The sequence below is a fragment of the Habropoda laboriosa genome, unplaced genomic scaffold (assembly GCF_001263275.1).
Source record: "Habropoda laboriosa isolate 0110345459 unplaced genomic scaffold, ASM126327v1 scaffold77, whole genome shotgun sequence".
Taxonomy (NCBI): Eukaryota; Metazoa; Arthropoda; class Insecta; order Hymenoptera; family Apidae; genus Habropoda; species Habropoda laboriosa.
Genome location: NW_017100200.1, coordinates 347,305 through 371,104, shown reverse-complemented (window position 1 = coordinate 371,104; position 23,800 = coordinate 347,305). Strand labels below are relative to the sequence as shown.

The 23,800-nt window shown below is 40.4% G+C and overlaps 1 protein-coding gene across 1 annotated transcript in view; it reads left to right on the top strand.

Annotated features, from left to right (window-relative positions):
* LOC108570387 overlaps nt 1-23,800 on the top strand; it is a 147,064-nt gene that overhangs the window by 3,467 nt on the left and 119,797 nt on the right. Inside the window, exons 2-3 of the mRNA XM_017932246.1 lie at nt 11,310-11,471; nt 18,295-18,478. Coding sequence (XP_017787735.1) covers nt 11,310-11,471; nt 18,295-18,478 — 346 coding nt within the window. The remainder of the gene's footprint in view (nt 1-11,309; nt 11,472-18,294; nt 18,479-23,800) is intronic.

Sequence of the window (23,800 nt, the reverse complement as noted above, 5' to 3'; positions counted from 1 at the left end):
TTCCACATTGAAAACGGTATTGATAGTGCCACTACTGCGTAAGGTGTTTCGAATCGCAATAAGAACGCCGCCTCCTCTGTAATATCAACTAGTTTGTTTAGATCGGTCGCATCGGTAAATGGTGTAGTTATTTAAGGCTAGCTCACTGTCAGAAAAACTATCGGTAAGCCAGGGTTCAGGTAGGATAAGGACGTCAGATTGAAGTGAAGAGCAAGCGACCTCTTGCTGTAAATTATTCAATTTCGTGCGTAAACCTCTGACATTATGATAATATATAGGCAAATTCCGTGCTAGTTTTTTCATTGTTGTCGGTTTATCGTAACAATCTTAGGAGTACCGTTGACGTATCTAATAGTCTTGTTTTGATCGTTCGTATCACGCAACTTCACACGCGAATCATTTAAAAACGCACGTTGCTAGCAGAACCAGAGTATCTACGGTTATTCTTCGGAATTTTAATCGGGATGCTCGGCGAATTAAAAGAAACGCAGAGAGGACGAGCTTTACTGGAATTTTTTCATCCCAGTCTTTTAATTGAAAAATTGTCAATGGTTTCACGTAATAAACTATTAACTGCACAAATGTCTGAAGTAGCGTCAGTATCGGTCAGATTAAACAAAATAATATTGTGAGATCTCCTATTTCTTTCAGCCAGCTCCTCCAATACGTCCTCTTCAGAGCAATTCCATTCCAATTTTGAAACTCTATTATTTAGATCCGTTAAAAAATTGTTTAGTAGTTCCAGATTTGATTGAAACACCCTCAGCTCATTTTCCAGTTTGGAGAATTTAGCGTCGAGCAGTTCCTTGATCTTTTTAAGCAAATCATCATTCGATGATATTACAATGCCGTGAGTTGGTGTGGTAGGAGAGGCAGTGAGTGACAGATCATCTCCGCAATCTAACAGTTTTCCCTTATAAAAGGGATGCTGAGTTCGGTGAACACAGGCAGGATGTGACGCAACGTCACAAGATATACATGTGACAGGCTTTGCTACCGCTATCCCACATCCTTTGCATATCAGTTTTCTCGCTTGAGACATATTTACTCAATCAGTGATGGCCAGGAGAGAAACACTCTAAGTTGAGAACACTGTACCTAATATGGCGAAGAGTGTTGGTATGTTTTGACTTAATGTGATGACAATTGAGGTATCTTGTCGTCAGGACAGATTGTAATTCTTAATTATAATACCCCATTTTTGGGTGTCGAATGTGATAATAATAATACTTTATTTTTAAGTAAATGTGATGCAAACGAAGAAGGAAAGTATTGAATTGCAATGTGTTGTCGATGAAAGTAGAATTGTGTAAAATAGATAAATTGAAACTTTGGAAGATGACAAAGAACGATGAAAAGAAACATAAATAAAAAATCAAATTCTGGTCGTATTATAAATTTGTCGAGGGAATTGTTAATAATAAAACTTTCTTTAATTTCCGAAGAAAGGCAAAAATCATGAAAAGAATCAATATTTCTGTTGAAGTTATTTACATTTATACAATCTACTTTGCACAAGGTTCTCCTTAAGTCGTTGTTCCTAAATAATTGAACTTCTAACGACAGGTTTGATACGACGAACAATTTCAGCAAAATTGAAATTCCCCCATTTTTCCGTGTTACATCCCGTTGTCGATGCTCCGATTACAATAACATTTACATATTACGAGGAACAACATCTGGAGTGTCTCTCCCCCTTCGTAATCGCTCCAATTACCACTGGAAACGCTGCTCCATCTTACCATCTTCCCCCATCTAAATCCACTCTCCCTTGGAAAATTAACAGCACATTCATCAACCCCGAAATCCCCGGGAACTCATCATCGGCGAGAACGAGGAAAGAATTAACCGGTCCAACGATTCAACGAGAGAGTGAGAGAGAGAGAATTGCCACGATACGGTGAACAGCGGTCTGATAATTCTAACACTCGAACGGATCCACTAAATCATTACGAACAAAGCGATACGCAATGGGAAAGGCTGTGCTCGCCAAGCGAACAGTAGTGATTCACTTTGGCAGCGCATTTATCACTCAACGTCCGCGCTGGCCTCGCGCGAGTTTCCAAACGTTACGCGTTTCATGACTGCCTAACGAGGGAAATAGTTTTGGTTCGCGACGAAGACTGCCTTCCTCTTCTACTAGCACTATGCGCTTCTCCCGCGAGACGTTCTCGTTCGCATTGTCTCGTGCACAGACGTTCGCGCGAGCATAACCGTGGGGGCACACGCGGCCGTATTATACATATTTATGGCGCTCGAACAGAGAGATATAGAGAACGGATAGGAGGCGGCGCGGCGAGTGCGAAGCCAATTAAAGTGCAAATGTATGGAGATGCGGATGGAATTCCAAGTAGCACAGTGACCGGGAAACCGTCATAAAACCGAAACCCGGCCTGAACTAATCGACACCCGCTGCTGCCGCTGCGTCAGCCGGTGCAGAAAGGGGATGGCGGCTGTCCGGACGAGGAAAAAAAATGAGTTTCGCGCCAACAGCGAAGGGATGTTGATAGATACGAGGACGGTGGATTATCTTTTCATATTATCGATTACGTCTATTGATTGTCGAATTCAACTTTCGACCGTCGCGTTCGCAATTCTCATATCGATTATTGAATTGGACAATTGAAAGTCGACAATCGACTGTCAAGTATCGATTGTCAAGCATCGAGTATCGAGTATCGAGTATTGAGTATCAAGTATCGATTATCCACTTTCAAATATCGAGTATTTAGTATCGATTATCAAGGATAGACTATCTAGTATCGATTACCGAGGATCGACTTTCAAATATCGAGTATTTAGTATCAATTATCGAGGATCGACTATCTAGTATCGATTACCAAGGATCGAGTATCGAGTATCTACTTAGTATCGATTATTAAGGATTGACTGTCGAATATCGATTACCAAGGATCGACTATCGAGTATCGATTATTAAGGATCGACTATCGATTACCAAGGATCAAGTATCGATTATCCACTTTTAAATATCGAGTACCTATGTAGTATTGATTATCAGGTATTAAGTATCGAATATCGACTTTCAAATCTTCTTCGACTTTCGAATATCGATTATCAAGAATCGACTATCGGGTATCGATTGTCGACTTTCGATTATCAGATTCCATAGACAAAAACAGAATTCTGAAACCGACAGTCGGAAGTCGAATTCGATCATCGATAGACGCAGTCCATATGCTCGGCTATCGAACATCGATCTTCAATTATCGATTACGATTGCACGGCCGAATTCGACGTGTCACGCTGGATGAAAAATCTAGCCATGTAAGTGGAACGGAGATATCCGGTAAATATGACAAGGTTTGCTCAACGCGGGCCGATATATATGTATTCGTCGATTTAGCCGCCAAAATTTTGGAACAAATCAACGCAACAAATCGAATAAATCTAAGGGGGAGAGAGGGGGGAGGTGTGGGAAATGGGATCGTGACAAATTGAATCATCATCAATATCACAGAAACGAGTAAACAGCGCGACCAATGTTCCTCCGGCATCGAAGTTGATAAATTAATAACGATGAACCAATGGAGTGGACATGGCATGCGACGAGGGGAGAGCGAGAGGGGACGGTGTGACGGCTGAGAGAAGTGGAAAAAAATGTTCCGCGCACCGGCCGAAACCGGAGAACGTGAAAAATGCAGAGCGTCGCGCGTGTATCAGCGGTCGTCCAATAAATTTCGCACCGCTCGTCGAACTCTGTATTTTGTACAAATTTCATGGAAACGCGGTTCCAGTTCCGTCCAGAATATCCACGATTTAAGCCTCGAAGAACGAACAACCCGGGGGCCCGCTATTCCCGTATAAAATATCGTCCAGCCCGACAAGACTCGTCCAACCGTAATTTCCATCGCAAAACGTCCCCCCAAACATCCAGCTGTTCTTTCAAATTTACAACGCGCTTTAAATTTCCATCTGATCGATCGCGAACGCGTCGAAACGAATCGCTACTCCGCCTCGTCGAAAAGGACACCGCCTAAATTACACGCGATTTCGTTATTCGTCTCCGTTCCGACGTCTAATATCGAGGATAACAAACGAGGTTCGAAAGCCCCCAAGTTCCATCCTCTCTAAGCCCACGATCGCCATTCCGTCTATTAGCACGGTAATGCGCTCGGCTTTCGTCGCAGGAGAGCCAGCTGCGCTCAAGAGCCGGGAGCTGCACGCGTTTAAATGAAAATTATTAGACACTTGCGAAGGACCGACCCGCAGCATCGGCAGTCGACTGTATCCAGCGCCATTACGCGGCCGGCCGCCACGTCGGATCGGAATATCACGATCTACCGGAAGGAGGGCTAACTGAAATTGACCGGCGTCCGGTTCATTAGAATTTAACGCTGGCCAAAGTGAACGGCTAAGTGGATCTTTTCGCGCCGCTGTCGCTTTTCATCCATGGATACTCTCTCCCCCCCGGTCCGTTAATTCGCCGCGAGAGCTTAACGCTGTTTTCGCGTTTCACGTAGTGAAGATAGAGATGACGGGAGTGGGTCGCGGTGGATAGATTCGGTGGATGTGAATTATGGTCGTTCCAGTGGGTTCGGGAAAGATGAATCGCGTCGGTGTGGATTTCGGATGGAAGAAACGGAGTGATAGAATTTCTTGAGAGTGTTTTGGTGTGGAACGAGAGATGTGTCGAGCTAGAGCGACGGAGTGTGGAAAGGTTAGAGTAGCGAGTCTGCGTGGAGAATAGAGGAGAGACAGTGTGATTTTTGAGAGATCACAGCATTGTCACGAGTGGAATTGGTAAATGTTCACCTGCATCGTTATGTTACGAATTAAATATACAGCTTTGCTGTTGATATTTTGAAAAGTAAAAAGTTTTCCTTGAAATATTCCGAAAGAGTAATCTGAGTGTCCACCGATAAATATCGGAAAAATAGAAAAATTGTGGCAGTCATTAGGGCAAAGAGTGGCCCAATAAAATATTGATAAAATTAACTAAAATTATTATTTTCACTGATATTTCTAATACATATGGGATGTTATGGGATACCCGATGCTTTGACCAAGGCTGTATTTTTCCTTCAAAATTGAACGTGAATTAAGTAAATTACGAATAAAAAGTCTCTCCTTATTCTTCTCATTATGGAAGAGCTATTTTTCATTGCGCGCAGAATGTAAATACACGTAGGATCCTTGAATGCGATCTAACTCGTACGGAAGGTAGCTCCGTAAAAGGGAGCAGGACCGTAAGCATTCCAAACAACAGCTCCCCAAGACAAACGACAAACATAGACGGAACAAACACGATTCCAAATTGAAAATCACGGATTTACCGTATCAGTAGAGTAAGCGTAGCAATAAATTCCGTTTACTCGAAAGAAGCAGAAGGATCGAGTAAAAAGTAGCAGGCTCGTAACCCCGTTGGCCATGGAGTCGTGCGTTTTCCTTCGGTGATTAATGCGTCTCGCAACGTGGGCTACGCGCAATAGGGGTGCGAGCGGACGTTAATGGTCCAAGAGGCGGAGAGAGAGTGGAAAATGGAGAAAGCTGCATGACCAGGCCAGAAATTCCATCCTAGAGAGATTCCAGAGAGTAAAATATCAGAAAGAAAGGGGGAGTACAGAAACTGGACACTGGTCGCCTTTTGTTTGCACTAGATTTCCTCTCCCTTATCCGAGATTTCACTTTTGACATTCGATTCTCTCTCACAAACACACGCTCACGCTCTTTCTGCTTAATCTCTTTTCATACGTATCCTTTTCTTCCCCCTTCGTGAAACGTATCACACATCTAAGCGACCTTGGAAATCGCCTCGTAGAACGAACCGAGACTGTGCTGGTTCAGTTGGTATCGACGTTAAACAAACCCTCGTAATCGAGCCCGAATCGATGGATTAAGAATCCAATTGGAAGTGTCCGCCCGCCTCTACTTCACCCTTCTCCACCTACGTTCCCTCCCGTTCTACCATGAAATCCCTCGAAATCCCAACCCAGTTCGTCTAACCAGCTTCCTAGCACATTCACGCTCCTAAAACGTTCGCCTACACGAACGATTTTCTGAAATACATTTGGAAAGGCGGCCCCAATGGTGTCGGCGATGATGGTGGCGGCGGCGGCGGCGGCACTGGCAATAAAGTTTGCTTTATTTTTACTACCCCTCTGGCCAAGTACCGCCCCGTATTTCCTCGGGATATTGACATATCGGGGCTGCCTGGGCTTCTCCTCTTAACGCCCTTTTTACACTGCCACGGAATTTATGTCTTCTTCCTTCGCGTCCTTTCTTTTCCCTCCTTTGCCCCGATCTACATCTTCACTCGGGCTCTCTGTTTTCTCTCCCTCTCTTTTTTCTTACTCTTTCCTTTATCTCTCTGTCTTTCCCCTTTTCCTCCCTTTCTCTGGCTATATAGAAGCGTCTTTTATCTTCCTTCTGCCTCCGAATCCTCCGGCTGTTTCGTTGTCTCTCCTTCGTCCGTCCCGTCGATCCTTCTCCTCCTCCTCCTCCTACGCCGCGCCGATTTCACCGACGGGGAGGAAGACAATCAATCACTCGCACGTATCCCAGCGTTTGCAGAATCAACCGGAAATCTCTATTAGACGTCGAATAGGCTGAGACCTTTCTCCTTGGAGCGGCTCGACGAAGGTTAATCGCGATCGATTGATCGTTGATAGAGTGTGAGATCGAGTGAGATAAAGTCTGTTGGAATTTGTTTTATTCGCTCTTTTTTTGTGTCGATTTTTTGCTGGAAGGGAGAAGTATTTTTCTTTTTGTAATTCGAAGGAATGTGCGATATTGGTTGGATTTAATTTTGTTGCCTATTTTTTTTTTTTTTTAGAATTATCGATGTTTCACTACAGATGGATTTTCGTATATTAAAGAAATAATTGTGGATATTTTAAATTGAGCGTCGATGTTCGACGAGGGTTCTACACAGAACGAACTGCCACAGAAAAGATTGTTGAGCTTTCAATTGCAAACTCGTACTTAGATTTCTTGCGTTCGTTTTATCTGAAGAAAGTGTTATATCGTAGGTATAACAACGAAAAATACCGAGCCTTTTATTTCAATTCGTACGCTGAAGCACCTTACGTATTTTTACCGGTTCTTTTATCACGAGAACCGATTCTTATGAAAGCCGTTTTTACGAACTGTGCTTTTATATGTTCTAAATGTTTCGAATTCCATTATTTAGCTCGTTATATACGCGTTCAGTCTGTTACTTAAAATACAGTTAAAACTATTTCGACACATTGTTTGAATAACATAAACATCAGCTGTTATCGCAAAACTGGAAAATGTTTCGTAAACTTTGCAAAAAAAAAAAAAGAAAAATTAACGCAATATAATGAATTCTCAATGTTCCGCGTTTCATGTCTTCACTTCGTTACAAAGCAAAATAAAACGATACCTCGCTGTATGAAAACAGTACAATGCAAAACTTTTAGCATCGTTACCAAACAGCTTGTAATTTAATTTATATCCATAGAGCTTGGATGGTTTTCCGCGATCGAGACTGGCCATGTGTAATTTGAAATAAAATATGTTTAAAGTTAGGTTGGGTTGTTTTGCAATACAGCGGAACCTCGACTGTTACTTTTCATCGATACGTGATAAGGATTGCCGTTTAGTTACGAGTAAAAAAAGTGAAATGCAATAGAGGGAGGAGAACCGTGCATTTTAATCTCGCAAGTGGAAGATCTCACGTGATAGTTTACCTAGTTAACACTAAATGTAATTTTTTTTTTTATTGTTAGGTCATTTCGCAAGTTCGTGCCGAAAGCGACAAATATTTTAACGAAAATCTAAGAAAATTCTATAGCAGTGATATAGTAAAGAAAATCTTACTAAAAAAAGTAGGAAAAAGTTGCGAAATGGGAAGGAAATTAGGTTTCTTTTATCAAATTCAAAGGTTCGTTGGAAACATAGATATAAATTACAAAATTCGACGCGAACTTATGGGATTACCTAATATCTAATGGCTATTTTCTGCGTTGTTTCCTGTATTAAATTGACAATCACCTGCATTCCTTTCGCAAAAATATTATCTTTATTTCATAAGATGAAAGATAAAATAGCATCTATATTTCATAAAGTATCGATACTGTTGCGTCGTGGACTTTGATCAAATATTATTGGGTTAGATGTTTTTTATTAGATGTTTTCCTTTCGGTTCGTTGATGTAGATGTTTCATAGATGATTTGCTTTCGGTTCGTTGAGATAGATGGTTGATAGATGTTTAGTTGAAATTCGATTATTCTTTTTTTTTGACGATGTGTCTCGTGCACTCGTTGTACTGTTAATGCCCTGTTATCAGGTGTGTAGATGTATATATAGGGATTAGGTTGGTTCTGATTGGTGGTTGTGTTATGGAGGTGGAAAATGTGGTGTGTTCGGCTATTGATCGACGAAAACTATGACCTTTAGGGAGACCGAATTTGTTGTAAAAAAATTCGATCCCCGGTAACGAATGTTTTATGGTCCCGAGTGTTTTTGGGACCTATTGCCCGAGTGTCGCGCTGGTGAGTCCACGGGGGGTATATTTGTCCCGAGTGTTTTTGGGACCTATTGTCCGAGTGTCGCGCTGGTGAGTCCACGGGGGGTATATTTCGGTCTTCCGAACGTCGGCATCTCGGTCTGGCGGCCAAATGTGACTAAGTGGCCGAACCGAGACTTCGTTGCGTTCTCATCAGGTCGCAACAGATACGGTTAGTGTTAATTGCACGAACCTTGATGCTTTTTCAGTGTATTCTTCACCTATCTTCGTGCAATTCTAGAGGTTCTACTGTACTCCACATATCAATAAAAGATTTACACTACCGGTCAAAAGTTTGGAATCACCTCCACTTTTCATCAATATTAAATCTGCTGCTAATTTTTTATAGATTTGAAGTTTATCTCAATTCTACATTTATCAATTTATCTCATATCAATTGATTCGAATGATAAAAAATTCTCAAGGTCGCTGATTTTTTTCTGGAAATTTTTTGTAATTTGCAATGCTCAGTAATTCCAAACTTCTGGCCGATAGTGTATATCCACACACAGGCGAACCCCTAGAATCTTTACCAGTCACCTCGACAAAAAGACAATTTGTTAATCGTCGCGAGATCGAGGTGTACAACGAAGCACAGCAACAAAAGCGAGAATAGTTCGAATTGTTAAAAACAATAAACAATCTCCTCGTCCAAAGACTTCTCTCCCGCCTGATGTCTCGTTTTTCGTCACGTTTCTATTTATCGGTGTTCTTGTAACGCAACAACGCAAGATCATGTAGAAACTAGAAAAAATTCGAGCGAAAGGGCAACTGAAAGGACCCGGTATAGGACTGGACGATTGTGAAGAAAAGCGTAATAGCACGATCGGAATGTTAGGTGGAAAACGGATACGAGCCACGGAGACAAAGAGATTCGTGGTACAATCGTTTGAACAGCAATTTCAATCGTTGGGAAGAACGCGGAAAACGCGACCCGCGTTCTGTCATTTTGCGAGAAGAATTGCATTTTCTAGACGGCTTGGCAGTTGTCTGACCCGGGTCAGCACTCAGGAAACCGTTGTGAAGTGAATAGATTCGAGGTTGTCATCGGACGCCACAGGTGCGTTCCCGCGCAGTGCCGACTCTAGAACGGCGATTTTCATCCGGGAAAATTCGACGTTCCGTTCGAATACGCGGGTATTATACTTCAATCGCGAAATCACGGTAATTACTGTGTCAATTGAGATTCCAGTATTTATAACGTTTCGATTTCGAGACCAATTTTCCGTCACCATTTTCACCGTGAATTCTGGCTGTCGCTTTGAAATCTCACGCGACACCCTTCATCGATGAAATTATAGGAAAACTATTATTCGATATACCTATCTCCGAAAACGCGCAAAGATGAGAATTTTCCGTGTAAAGCTACTCGAATTTGCAGAAGTTTCTGTGTATATTAAAATGGTATAGTGGTGCAACGTGATATTCAACTAGGGTAATGTGATACTGGTTATACAGGGTGGGCTACGGAAAACATGTCACATAATTATTTTCTCTAGCTATTTTTATACGTAATTTAAATGATTTTAAAGGGCGAGTAAGATGGAAGAAACGTGAGTTCAATTCTCGTTTTAGTTCATCAAAAAATTTTCCTCTAACTTTCCCTCCTGTAATACTTCTCCAAACATTCTTTCCTAGAGCACCTAATACTCTAAACTCACAGTCAGTCACACACTATAAACCCGACTAGAATTTCAGTTAGGCATGCCTAAAGACGAATGTGGGCATAATGCGGAAACGATTAAGCACACCTAAATGCTGCAAGCCTAATCGTTACCGCATTAGGTCCTAATTCGGAAGGAATGATGCATGCCTAAGTTGGGCATTCCTAACAGTTGCCATACGTGGCTGAGCGCACGCCTAAGTTAGGCATTCCTAACAGTCGCCATAAGTGGCCCAAATGGGGGTGGCCGAGCGCACTAAGACATCGGTTTGGGTCAGACAAGGAGTTCGAGTCACGTCCAAGACTTACTTCCATTACACTATATTCAAAAAGTGATAAAAGCAGAAAAATAGGTAGACGCGAATCTATACCGATCCAATCACAGTCACCCCTTGACTGTTGAAAGCTTCAGCTGTCCAAAAGTTCACATTTTTTGTTAGGCCAGTGCCTTTCGTTCAGCAGACCTTCAAGGGCGCCCGCCGATGCCCGCGGGCAGGCTGAGGTCAAAGTCGCGGGCTAGTGATGTCACATACATTGAAACGAAATGAAAAAAAGGGCACTTATTGCCGCATACATACATAAGAACGTACAGTGGGTCAAAAAAGTACTCGCACACCCTTCGAAACAGAATAACTTTTTAAAATTAGGACCAAACGGCTTGAGTTTTTACGAGACCTTAGAAGGATTAGTTTACTAGATGACGTGAAAACAAAACTTCGAGAAAATCGCATTTTGAAACATTTTTATCTGTACCGTTGCCTGAGAAGGCGTGGCTTACTGCCCACCGACATCTTTATGCCCGCGGAAGCTTAGTACTGCCCGTACGGGCAATAACTGAACAACACTGCACAAAGCACTTGTAACTCAAGATTTCAGGGGCTCCTGACTTTGCATACAACTACAATAATCGATATTTTTGCTTAACATCTTCATCTACGACCTCGCTACAGCTCTTCCGCCAAGTATACCGTTACTCAGAAAATAACAGCAGCTCTGAACAGCGAATACTACAGCGAGAGAGGTTGTTCGTGAAATAAGTGTATCGCGTTTACCATTTCTTAATTGCGTGTCTCACCAAGAGACACGAGATTGCTATGTGTATATGCGTGTGTGTGTGAAGCTGCTTCTCTAACCTTTCTCGCGTCTGGTTCCAGGTCAAGTGGACCTTTGGACACAAACGACGAAGGGCTGCGCGTGCAGTTTTAATTCGTCCAGCAACGAATGCGCGTGCTGTGTCCCATCCGGAGCATGCAGTTGCGGCGTCGCGTCGCCGGACAGATGCGCTCAGTGCGGCTTGGAGCAATACTGCGCCAACAGTAAGTAGCGTCGTTATGCTTCATGATCATTAGTCTCAATATTCCGTCGCGTCACATTAAGCAGGCCGCGTGCATTTCTGGCCACCCTGCCTGTTTCGTACATTAAGTTAACGGAGAAAGAATTAGCGACTCGGCATGTCGACCTAGTTTTTCAATTCTAGCTCTCTTCTTCCTCTTTTTTCATTTCAGAATCGAGTTTAGCTTGTTACATTTAGAAGTTTGTATTTCGAGACATTGCGTGAACTAAGGTTAAGTAGGCTTAAGAAATGTAGAAGGAAGAAGTAGGTTATTCAGCTCACTTAACGGTTCTTTCGTTGTATATGCAGCAAGTAAGGAAATACGAGGGTTGTCTTTAACCTTTTGAACACAGTGAAACCACTGCTTTATGCTTACTTTCACTAGTGGCTACCTGAGTTTCAAAGCACCTTTGGTTCTTTACTTCTCGAGCACTCTTGTTAAAAAGTATATTATAATGCTACGTTGTTTTAAATTGTGTAATTGTGAAATATGTGTGAAATATAATTCTGAAATAGATCTTTTTCTTATACCGAGCCTCGAAGGATTAAAGTCACGATCGTTGGGAACCTTCATTTTACCATTTTGAAATTTTTCACATTTTTGAAACCTATAATTGGGAAATATTAATTTTGAAATAGATTTGTTTCTTATTTCGAGTCTCAAAGAATTAAAGTCACTATCATATGGGAATCTCCGTTTTACCACTTCGAAATTTTTGACATTTTTACAACGTATAATTGTGAAATATTAATTTTGAATGTTATCCTTACACCGAGCCTCCAAGGATTGAAGTCACGATCATTGGGAACCTTCATTTTACCATTTTGAAATTTTTCACATTTTTAAAACCTATAACTGTGAAATATTAATTTTCAAATAGACTTTTTTCTTATTTTGAGTCTCAAAGAATTAAAGTCACTATCATATGGGAATCTCCGTTTTACCACTTCGAAATTTTTGACATTTTTACAACGTATAATTGTGAAATATTAATTTTGAATGTTTTCCTTACACCGAGCCTTGAAGGATTAAAGTCACGATCGTTGGGAACCTTCATTTTACCATTTTGAAATTTTTCACATTTTTGAAACCTATAATTGGGAAATATTAATTTTGAAATAGATTTGTTTCTTATTTCGAGTCTCAAAGAATTAAAGTCACTATCATATGGGAATCTCCGTTTTACCACTTCGAAATTTTTGACATTTTTACAACGTATAATTGTGAAATATTAATTTTGAATGTTATCCTTACACCGAGCCTCCAAGGATTGAAGTCACGATCATTGGGAACCTTCATTTTACCATTTTGAAATTTTTCACATTTTTAAAACCTATAACTGTGAAATATTAATTTTCAAATAGACTTTTTTCTTATTTTGAGTCTCAAAGAATTAAAGTCACTATCATATGGGAATCTCCGTTTTACCGCTTCGAAATTTTTGACAATATCTATGAATTTCAGTTAGTCGAAACAGCTATTTTCATTGCTTAAAAATATATCAAGTTTTCCGAACACACGTAACAAGTGCATCCTTCTGAAACGGTTAAACGCAACCCTCGACAATCACTTCGCGCGCTAAACAGGCAAAACGAAACTACATACCACTCCCACAGAATTCAACCACGCATAAAACTGTGACTTCCAATTAAACCCTTTCGATATTAAACTCGTTAGGTATCCAACTAGCGAGACTCGAAGCACCACTGCCGTGCTCTCCCTTCGATACACGTTCATCTGGCCAATCGTCTGATTCGTGTATTTACCTCCATCCAGGCTAGGGAATGTAATTACGCGACGTCGAAAAGGCAACCGCTGTCCCTTTGAGTACGGGTCGCCGTTAGAAACAAGATTTGCGCCATTAAGCCACTCTCCGTCCTCTTCGCCGTGGACGTTTCGCATTTTCTGCCAGTGGTGTCGCGGGAACAAGTGGGAATTAAAGTATGTCCGATGGAGAGTTCGTCCCTTCGGACCAACTCCCTGGATTATCGACACAGATAATGTTCCACAATTCCATAGAAACGGATAGAAAAAGTGTCGTCGAAGATAGAACGAGCCGGGAGAAAAAAGGCGGCAGAAAATCCTTTTATAAGATGAGAAACGATCTGGTAATTCCCAAAAGACAACGTGGAAATAACGTCGTAGAGGAAATGTCGGATGGATGAAAAAGTTGGGTACACGATTTCTTTCTAATGTTTGCGAACGAGAGGCACCACCACTTCACTCCGACTTTCGTTGCTCAAGTATAAATCCCCCTGCCCCTAAAAATTACTACCACGTTTCAGCCTTTTCTTTTCTGGTGACTAATTACGTCAGTAGTCCTTTCTGCCCCTCATCCATCTCTAACCCCTTTCTCTTCTCACGTTAATTACGTCTGACGGTATTGCCTCCACCCTTCTCCACGTCCCATCCATCAAACCTTTCTTTTCCTTTCAGTTCTTCTTGTACACGCGGATGAAACGTACACTCCTGCCTTTTAATCATACCCTGGACCCTTAATGGCGCCTTACTTTTACTTTCTTTGCCATCGTTCTCCCCGTCGTCGTCTACGTCGACGACGAGCGATGCGTGTCGAATATTTCTCAACGTTCTTCTCTTCTTCGTTTTTTTTTTCTTTCTTCCTTTTTGTTTCTTCGACGAAAGTTAGCAACGTTCGCGTCGTTGACGAGTTTCCGATTAATTGATGTATCGATCAACCGGTTTAAATATATTGCCGTCAATTTGATAGCCCTGTTTGTCGGACAAAAAGAAGGGAACAAAAGTTTGTAGTCCGCTGTTCTCGCTGATTATCGACGAGACTGTTTGGAAGATTACATTTTCCACGGTAGAAGGGATAGTGGGGATTCTGATCGTGAAAATTCGGTATATTGAATTCTTGCGATAATTTCTCGAGTTATCCATCAAACGGGGATTGAATATTTTGACAGTTTGATACTTTGGTGGTTGCTATTATCGAGTAGAAGCGGGCTGCTGGTATTTTTTATTTTCCATTGGATAAAAGGTGTAGTTAGAGATAGAAGATTGAACGAATTTTGAAAATAGGTGGAATAAGGAAGATTATATTAAATTTTTGAATTTGCATTTTATTAGAAAACGACAGTCATTTGAACGAGAAGTTTACAATTTTCAGCTTGATTCTCCCTTTTGTTTAATTGTAAAAAAGGAATAGCATTATATTTTCGGAAAATGAAATTGTCAGGTGTTGTATAATTCTTTCAAGAATATCTCGTCCAAATCTGAAGCATATCTGTCAATTACCTCCCGAAGTATAATTACCACTATCTTAAAAAAATTCAGTTTCGATAAAAACACGTTTCAGCACCTTTTCTTTAAATTCACGTAACTTCGTTGATCTTGAAGATATCAAACCAAAATTTCTAAATTATACTCTCAAAACTTGCAATTCCTTAAGTATGCAAAAATAAAGGATTTGTTTTTCTTTTAACTCTTCTGGTTGCGCGAATAACGTCACGAAGACTAACAGCTGCCCCGATAAAGTCACATGCGCCTGTCGTCAACCCTCAAACGGTTAATATTTCGTCTGAATACGAATTCAATTCTATTTAAGAAGCACTTCATCGAATTGCAATTTCCCTCTGCACTTAATTCCGCTAATCAAACAAGATACGGTGAGGAAGAAACGGTTTTACATGCCAGCCAACGGTAGATGAATTAAGAATCGATTCAGACTGAGCGAGCGAGCGAGGGGGATGGCGGCGAAGTGAGTGGAAGTGTTGCGTGTCGGTGTCGCGACTGCTCGTCGCCTCGAATGGGAAAGACGGAGGTCCGTCTTGTCTCGGCGGGCGTCGACGGAACGATGTAAGCAAGAAAAATCGTTATAAGCGACGCAGCATTTTTCTTTCGCGGCGGTGTTGCGCTTCCACGTGACCCGGATTCCACCGCGCAGACAATGGCGAAGCGTATCGTTCGGAATAGGACGCATCGTATAAATGCTCCTTTATTCCAGATTCGAACATTCGACGCGTGATTCTGCGTAACGAGATCGTTCCTATCCTTTACTAGAAATGATTTCTTATGAAAGAAAAGAATGGAATAAACTTTCTTCTTGAAAAACTAAAAGCTTAGTGTCAGAAAATTACTCCGACTCAGCGTAGGGCCCACAACAATATATTTTACTCAGAATCTGTGTCTACGTTAATCGGACGTCGTTTGCAAAAGTGTACATTGACTGTCTCGGGAAGAGTGTGGACGCGTCGTCCTACCGATCCCTGTCCTCCCCCACGCGAACAGGCCCAGGGAAAGGCCCAAAGGGGCGGAGTCACCCCCACCGAGCGCGCTGGGCGTGGCTTCATGGTGCTCGCTTCACCGTCTGCGGGACGGATTTTCTCAGATTAGTTTTTGCAGGCCCAGGGAAAGGCCCAAAGGGGCGGAGTCACCCCCACCGAGCGCGCTGGGCGTGGCTTCAGGGGGGTTTGCTTCACCGTCTGCGGGACGGATTTTCTCAGATTAGTTTTTGAGAAGATCAGATTTGAAAATGAGGTGCGTACTAGAGCTGTTACTTAAGAGATACCCGGGTTACTCGTGATAAACTCGGGTAATCAGAAAGTACCTGGGTAAACAGAAATTATCCGGGTATCTCATGAGATGAGAAAGCTGAGAGTAGATATCTATTATTCCTCGACTGTTTGGGTACTTAGATGCTCGGTGTGTTTTACTCGAGTACTCTACTCATGTTACTTGCATATCTACAATATGATTTATGTTTTTGCAACAAATAAGAATACAATGAAGTAATTAATTGCTGTACGTCATTTTCCTAGACGCCCTACAATTGTTTGGTTTCATTTCTTGCAATAGTAATTGCCGACAAAGCCAACGGTAGCGGCCTCCCAGATTTCGACTGTCTTATGTACATATTCGAGTACTCGTGAGATACCCGGGTCGATCGGGTTACTTTCATCTACCCGGGTATCTCATGGGTACTCGAATACCGGCTATCTCAGATACCCGGTTAAAAGTAATAGCCCTAGTGCGTACTGAGGTAGATTCAATTTAAAAAGGAAATGATAATCACCGATTTTTATGAAACTTTGATATGTTACAGTGCTCAAGAAAATATTTGACACGTATTTTTTTAATCGTTCACATTGAAGGGGTGAAAATTACCCTCAGATATGAGTGAAAATAAAGATATTTGGTGTAATATCACGAAAATTATTAGAGAATTTCAAATTTGGAAGATAAAAATTTGAAAATTTGAAAAATTAGGAATAATAAATACTTTTGTATTTTTCCAGTTTATTATCGAAAAATACGAGATTCGTCAATTTTCACTATTCCTCTATCTCTAATCGTTTTCGAGAAATTAGGCTAAATACATCTACCATCTTCACAATTCAACTGTGCACGATTGCCCACATAAAAAAGTACGTGTCGAATACTTTTTTCAGAACTACCATATCCCAAAGTTTCACCAATATCGGTGATTATCCCTTCGACATGTTCTCTCGTTGAAACTGCATAAAACACGCAGCAAATTTTCCAAACTAAATTTCCCCAAAAATCAAGCCTCCCGTGAGAAAATTTCACTTCACATTTCTTTGAAATTTTCTTCACAAAGAATCACTTGTACATAACTTCTCACCGCACCCTACACAATCCTCGACGAGCAATATTTCAAAGAAACTTAAGCGATTACTGTCATATCGTTCGAAACGTTTAATTAAACTTTGATAACGCGATATTTTCGAAATTATCAAAGTTCTGTTTCCGTGACAAACTCGGTTTGATAAGCCTGGTCTTTGAATAGAAAAAGAAGTGTAAGAAACGAGCGCTTTTCATCTTGAGATTATCAGTGAACTCGTTACCGAGATTTCTTAGCAGAAATCTCCGCCCGAGATAGCGGACGAAGACATTCAGGCGTGTTAGGTGTGCAAGGAAACGATGACTTGGCGAAAAGTTTCTGGAGTAGAGAATACCGGAATCATTTATTGGCTGGAACACAATGGATGTATAGATATCTGATAATGGGACAGTGGGACGGTATTTTTCTCCTCGCCTTACATGGAGATTCCGTTATCCTGTGAAACGTGCGCGGAAAGTAAAATTACGAGGCAGTATATTAAAAGATTGTGTCACCGTTTCCGTGTCACATCACCGTATAAACCTGATAGAGTAACCTATATATCCAAGATAACCGATATCGTCTCCAAAAGCTTTCACGTGGGACAGAAGAAAAAAAAAGGAAAATTCAATTTACGTCACAACTTTCTACTATGTACATTTAATTAACATCGACGAGTGTGAATGTGTATAACCTTCCTATCACCCGAGTGCAACAGGTGTCTTCGAAATGAGTTCTCTTTTCACCCTCGTCCAAATAAGAAAGGATCGATTGCCAAATTCGTGGATCAACGCCAAGTGAGAAAAAGAAAAATCGAATCGAATCGAAGCAGAACTAACTTCGTACAGCTCGCCTAAATCGGCGAAATACCCTTTCGGAATAAACACGGTATCCCAATCACACACGATTCAAACATTCCATCCACAGAATGATAAACTATGCACGCGGTCCTGCGAATCGCGCGATAGAGTTTCATTCGTAACGTTATTACGCGTAATCTGCACTGGATTATCGACACAATCGATAATATTCTCTGGAAATAGTTTATTGCCGTAGCGAACGAAGGAAAATGGACATGTACACCGTTTAGAAATGACGATATTTTCTGTTGAATGTTTTATTTCTTTGAAACGTTAGAGTTGATAGATTTTTCGTTGAAATCTTGTCGATAGAATGGATTTACCGACTTCCCTTTTTTTTTCTCTTTCTCCTCTGTTTCAGTGTGCAACATAACGCTGGACAGCAGACAGTTGCTGAGCAAATCGGATCATAGCTTTGGGCAAATAAAGTCGCCACCCCTTGAAGGACCCTCGAGGTGTACCTACAGGTTCGTACCGGACACTGGCCAGAGAGTCGAGCTGCAGATCCATCGACTAATCTCCATTGGTAGACATAACGGCACCGTGTAAGTGGCTTTTCTACTATTTCGCTATTATCGAGAAGGATTGCTGGATACTTCAAAGTTCTATTTGGTACGTTCCACGGAGATGTGAATGTAAATTTGATATTTCAGTGGCTGAAATTTCGTTTACAAAGTGTTATTCTTTGTGAAGAATTGCGAATCTCAGATTTTTGAGATCTTCGAATTAACAGTTTTCCAGCGTTTATGTTTCGAGGGCGATTTTTATCCCCTAAATATGAATATTAGTAGAAAAAAGGAAAAGAAAATACTGGTCTAATATTTGTGAAGTAACAAACGGAATTCGTATTTAACATTTTTCTCTATGTCCCTTCGTTTTAGAGATATTTTAATTAACAGTTTTCCATCTTCCACGTTTCGAAGGCGATTTCATCCCCTAATCGTGAATATTAGTATTAAAAAAAAAACAATACGTGTCTAATCTTTGTGAAGAAGCAAACAGAATTCGTATTTAACATTTTTCTCTATGTCCCTTCGTTTTCGAGATATAGTAATTAACAGTTTTTCATCTTCCACGTTTCGAAGGCGATTTCATCCCCTAATCGTGAATATTAGTATTAAAAAAAAAAACAATACGTGTCTAATCTTTGTGAAGAAGCAAACAGAATTCGTATTTAACATTTTTCTCTATGTCCCTTCGTTTTAGAGATATTTTAATTAATAGTTTTCCATCTTCCACGTTTCGAAGGCGATTTCATCCCCTAATCGTAAATATTAGTATTAAAAAAAAAAAAAATACGTGTCTAATCTTTGTGAAGAAGCAAACAGAATTGGTATTTAACATTTTTCTCTATGTCCTTTCGTTTTCGAGATATTTTAATTAATAGTTTCCCAGCCCTTATGTTTCGAGAGTGATTTTATCCCTTAAACGTGAATTTTAGTAGCAAAAAAGAAATACGTGTTTAATATTTTAACATTCTCTAGCTGTGTGCAAAATTTTATCGTAATCAGCGTGTATCAGTAAATGAAAAAAATTTGTACGATAGACTTTTGGCGCTTAAAATTGCATTTTCCAAATGTCTTTATATTTCAAACCAAAATTAAGTGTTCAGAACTCGACAAACTCTCGTACGTTTAAATATTCATTCACAACATGAATATTTAATCCAAATAAAATAAATCTCCAAATAAAAGTGATAAATAACTTTGGAATAATTGAAAATTTTCAATAGACATTGCAAACACACTGATAGATTTGAATTTACGAGGTTTAAATAAATCCTTGTTAAATATATCCCAATACAACTGTTTGTATAATTAAATAATGTACGTTTCATATAAACCTACTTTTGGTCGTTCCTCTGCCCAGTATTTTTTACAATATTTTCCGTAAGTTCGAGTGACTGAGTAACAATCAAATTACCGGTTCAATTTTCATATACATGCAACCTGTGCAATCAGATGCACGCTGTTAATTTTCGACTTCCAAAGGGAATGGTTAAATTTGATTGATTTATCTCACTGTTTATCATGTCGAATCTTCTTTTTTCTTTTCACATTCCATCGTTTCCGAGAACGCTTTGCTCCCTGAATTTTTCCACGATATTTTATCCGTTTTATCGAAAATTATTTATCACTTTTATTTGGAACATCAACACACGATTTCCAATACTGCAGAAATCTACATTATCAACGAATATTATTAATATTCTCAAAATATAAATTCCACTTCCAAATACGAAGAAGAATTAGAAAGGATTTCTTTTTAACAAGCTATACTACCATTTATTTTAATTAAAATTAATCACCGAGATTGTTGCTCAAAGGAACGATCTTTAATTTCGTAAAAATTTTTTGGAATTATTGGAAACGCTCGAACGGTAAAGAAGTTTCATCCCGTTTAATCGGTAAAAAAGCTCCAAACAGCAACGTTACAACAACTATACGGTCTGCCACGTTGATAATTGTTTCGTTAATGTAAAACGGCTGGAGCAGAAACAACGGAACGTTTTCCCGCGCGCACTGTTAAAAATGCGAGCCGCATCGATCCTGTCGCGCAGCATTAATCAAAAATGTTTTTAATCACACCGGACAAGCGTGTCGTTCTCGATGCTGCTTTGTTTTTATTTCCTACTTTTAATAAAATTATCATTCTGCAGCAGGGTCGCGGCACGCGCACACACGTGGCGTAAACTCGGGTAAAATGCGTTTTGTCAGTACGAAAATTGTTATTGCAATAAATCTCGTTCCGCGGTGTTCGTTCTATCGGGCTTTTTTCATGCGCGAAACAATCCATTTCTCGTTACACGTGTCACTTGACGCGAGAGCTGTAATAAAAAAAAAAAAAGAAGAAAGAAGGAAAATGGTGAACGATACGTGACGGTTGTTCCGAGCTTCATTATTTAGAGTATGCTCGTCACTTACGTCGAATTAACGAAGAGATTGTTCGTTATATAAATTTGGTGAAAGGTTAATGTTGCTTGTTTAAACGTATCGCATTTATTTTTGGGTGAGAGGCGGCGGTGGAAGCGGCGAGCCCATTTGCCTTTGAAATATCGTTTTTCGTTAATTAGAGCATCGAAACACGCTCGATACTTCGGTGTTTATAAAATGTGTGGAAAAAGGAATAGTTATATTTTCAATTACCATTCGTTAATGTTTTAATCACTTTTATCTTGTTGCATTTATAACCAATATTTCGATATTTTTACATTGTATGAATGTTAAGTGATCTTGTAAATTGGGGAAGTATTTTAATGAAAAAATAAAAAAGCTTGAGAGCGACGGGATATCGGTTTTGCCAAGAAAGTGGGAAGAAATTGGGGAGAAGATGATTACGGTTTTCCATAAAATTTGAAAGTGTGTTTGAAATGGGGATCTGAATTCGGTATAAAAATCTATACGAAATGAGAAGGTGATATAACATTTGTCCATCTACTTTTTCGAAATCTTTCTTAGCTTGGACTATTTAATTTTGAAATCTTCAAAGTAGGAGTGAAGAATTGAACGAGTCAAAAATTGAGCGAGTCAGAAATTACGCGTGTCAAAAATTGAGCCAGTCAAAAATTGAGCGAGTGAAAAATTATTTTTCTGAATTTCTTGCCTGAGTCATGCCTGACCGCGTAATATTTTTTGTTACGTGGTTAATCGTCTTTTTAAATTAATTTAGGGATAGCTAATTTGAGTAACATAGAAAAACATCAACGGAGAAACACAATATGTACGTATTTGAATTCTTCGTTTCATTAGAAATAAAACAATTAATTTTCAAATCTTCAAAGTAGGAGTCAAAAATTGAACTAATTTAATTTCCTTCCAATGCAAAATACTTTCCTCAATTTCTCACCTGAGCCTCGCCTAATCCTGTAATATTTTTTATTACGTAGTTAATTACCTCGTTAATTAATTAATTTAGCGATAGTCCATTTGAGTAAAACAAAAGAAGGTCAACGTAGAAATACAACATTTTCCACGATCCCAGAAAAATGTATTTCAATTTACTATTTCATTAGAAAAAACTCAATTTTCAAATTTTCAGAGTAGGAACCAAAAATTGAACTAATTTAATTTCCTTCCAATGCAAAATACATTTCTCGATTTCTCACCTGAGCCTCGCCTAATCCCGTAATATTTTTTATAACGTAGTTAATTACCTCGTTAATTAATTAATTTAGCGATAGTCTATTTGAGTACAATAAAAAAGGTCAACGTAGAAATACAACATTTTCCACGGTCCCAGAAAAATGTATTTCAATTTACCATTTGATTAGAAACAAACTCGCTCGATACCGCTAAAAATGGCCAGCTACGTAACCAATACTTCAGCCCCTGCGGTACCAGGATTAAACGAGGCCAGACAAAAAGTCGGTGTAGAGAATATCGAACACTGGTAGCACAGAAATATCGTTCCTTTTAAGCGGCGAGCACGGATACGGGCCGGTCCTCGAAAGAGGTATCGGAGGGAGGCTTATAGTGGCCGATATGATTGGAGATCGCCTCGTGTCGATGGTCGTTTCAATTTGTCATACTTCCGCTCTTACGCTGGCCACACCATCGTCCGCCACACTTAAGTCCCTCTCAACGTGTGTGGATGGAGGAACGTCGCCTGAGAAACCCGTCTCGAAGCGGTCTCGAAAGAAAAATTACTGTTTCCTACCAAGCTTCTCTTCTACCCGCCTCTCTTTGCTCGAGCGAGCGAAGTTCGCGGCGAGCAAGAGAGGCCTTCGACAAGCTCCGCGAAAGTTCTTACGATATTTCGAAGAGACCCACCCTCTCACACTCTCTCTCTCTTTCCTTTTCTTCCTTTCTTCCTCCACGTTCTCTCTAAGTGAAGCTTAGAACACGAATGCACGCCGCGTTCGAAGACGCTTTCGCTCCAACAGTTTCCGTCCATCAGACTGGACAGCGCCTGGCACAGCGACGAGAGTGGAAATAAATTTTTCGGTGTAAATTATTCTTGTAATTGCATTCTGTCGATGCTCGACAAGAATTAACGCGAAACTTCGCAAGTTGAATTTCTTTTTCTTTAACACTAGAACAACAGGAGTTGAACGTGGTGAATTATTTCTCTTCTGGTATACTTAGATAGAACTGTATAAAGAACTTCGAAATTAGAATTATCAATGGAAGATATTGCAGGATTTTGTTGATTACTGTCAGAAAGTACTCTATTTAATTAAACGTGTCTACGTTTTTACAATAGTATATATTATTAAAAGTCTATATCCGCGTTATCTGAGCGTCGTTCGCAAAAAGTGTGCTTCGTGGGTCTCGTGAAGAGTGAGGACGCGTCGCCCTGTCCACCCCTACGCGAACAGGCCCAGGGAAAGGCCCAAAGGGGCGGAGTCGTCCCCACCGAGCGCGCTGGGCGTGGCTTCAAGGCGCTCGCTTCGCCGTCTTCGGGACCGATTTTCTTACATTACTTTTTATGTATGTGGCGGGTACGTCGTCGTCAACAAACCCTTACCGTCGTACCTCGTTCTATTCTTCCACGCGAACTATCTCTTTTCCAACTCCTTCAGATTTTAGTTTCCGTTCTTTTGTCTCTCCCCGGGTTAAGACTTGCCTTCGTCCTCGAGTAGCCTAAGAAGCGCACATGTGGCATTCAGGTTCGCACGAGGACGAACGAATTTTCCGTTTCCACCACTTTCTCCACTTCTATCTTTATCTCTATCGCTACTCCTGTCTCCCTGTCCTAACAATACCAGTATGTCTACACCTCCAGACAGTTTGTTCCTTTACCGACCATCGCGACGTACCCGCCGAACCGCTGCCGCCGGGACAATTAACGAAGTAAACGATTGTATTTTCCGGACATATTGTACGCCGACCATACACTTATATTTTAATAAATTGAGGTGAAAACAG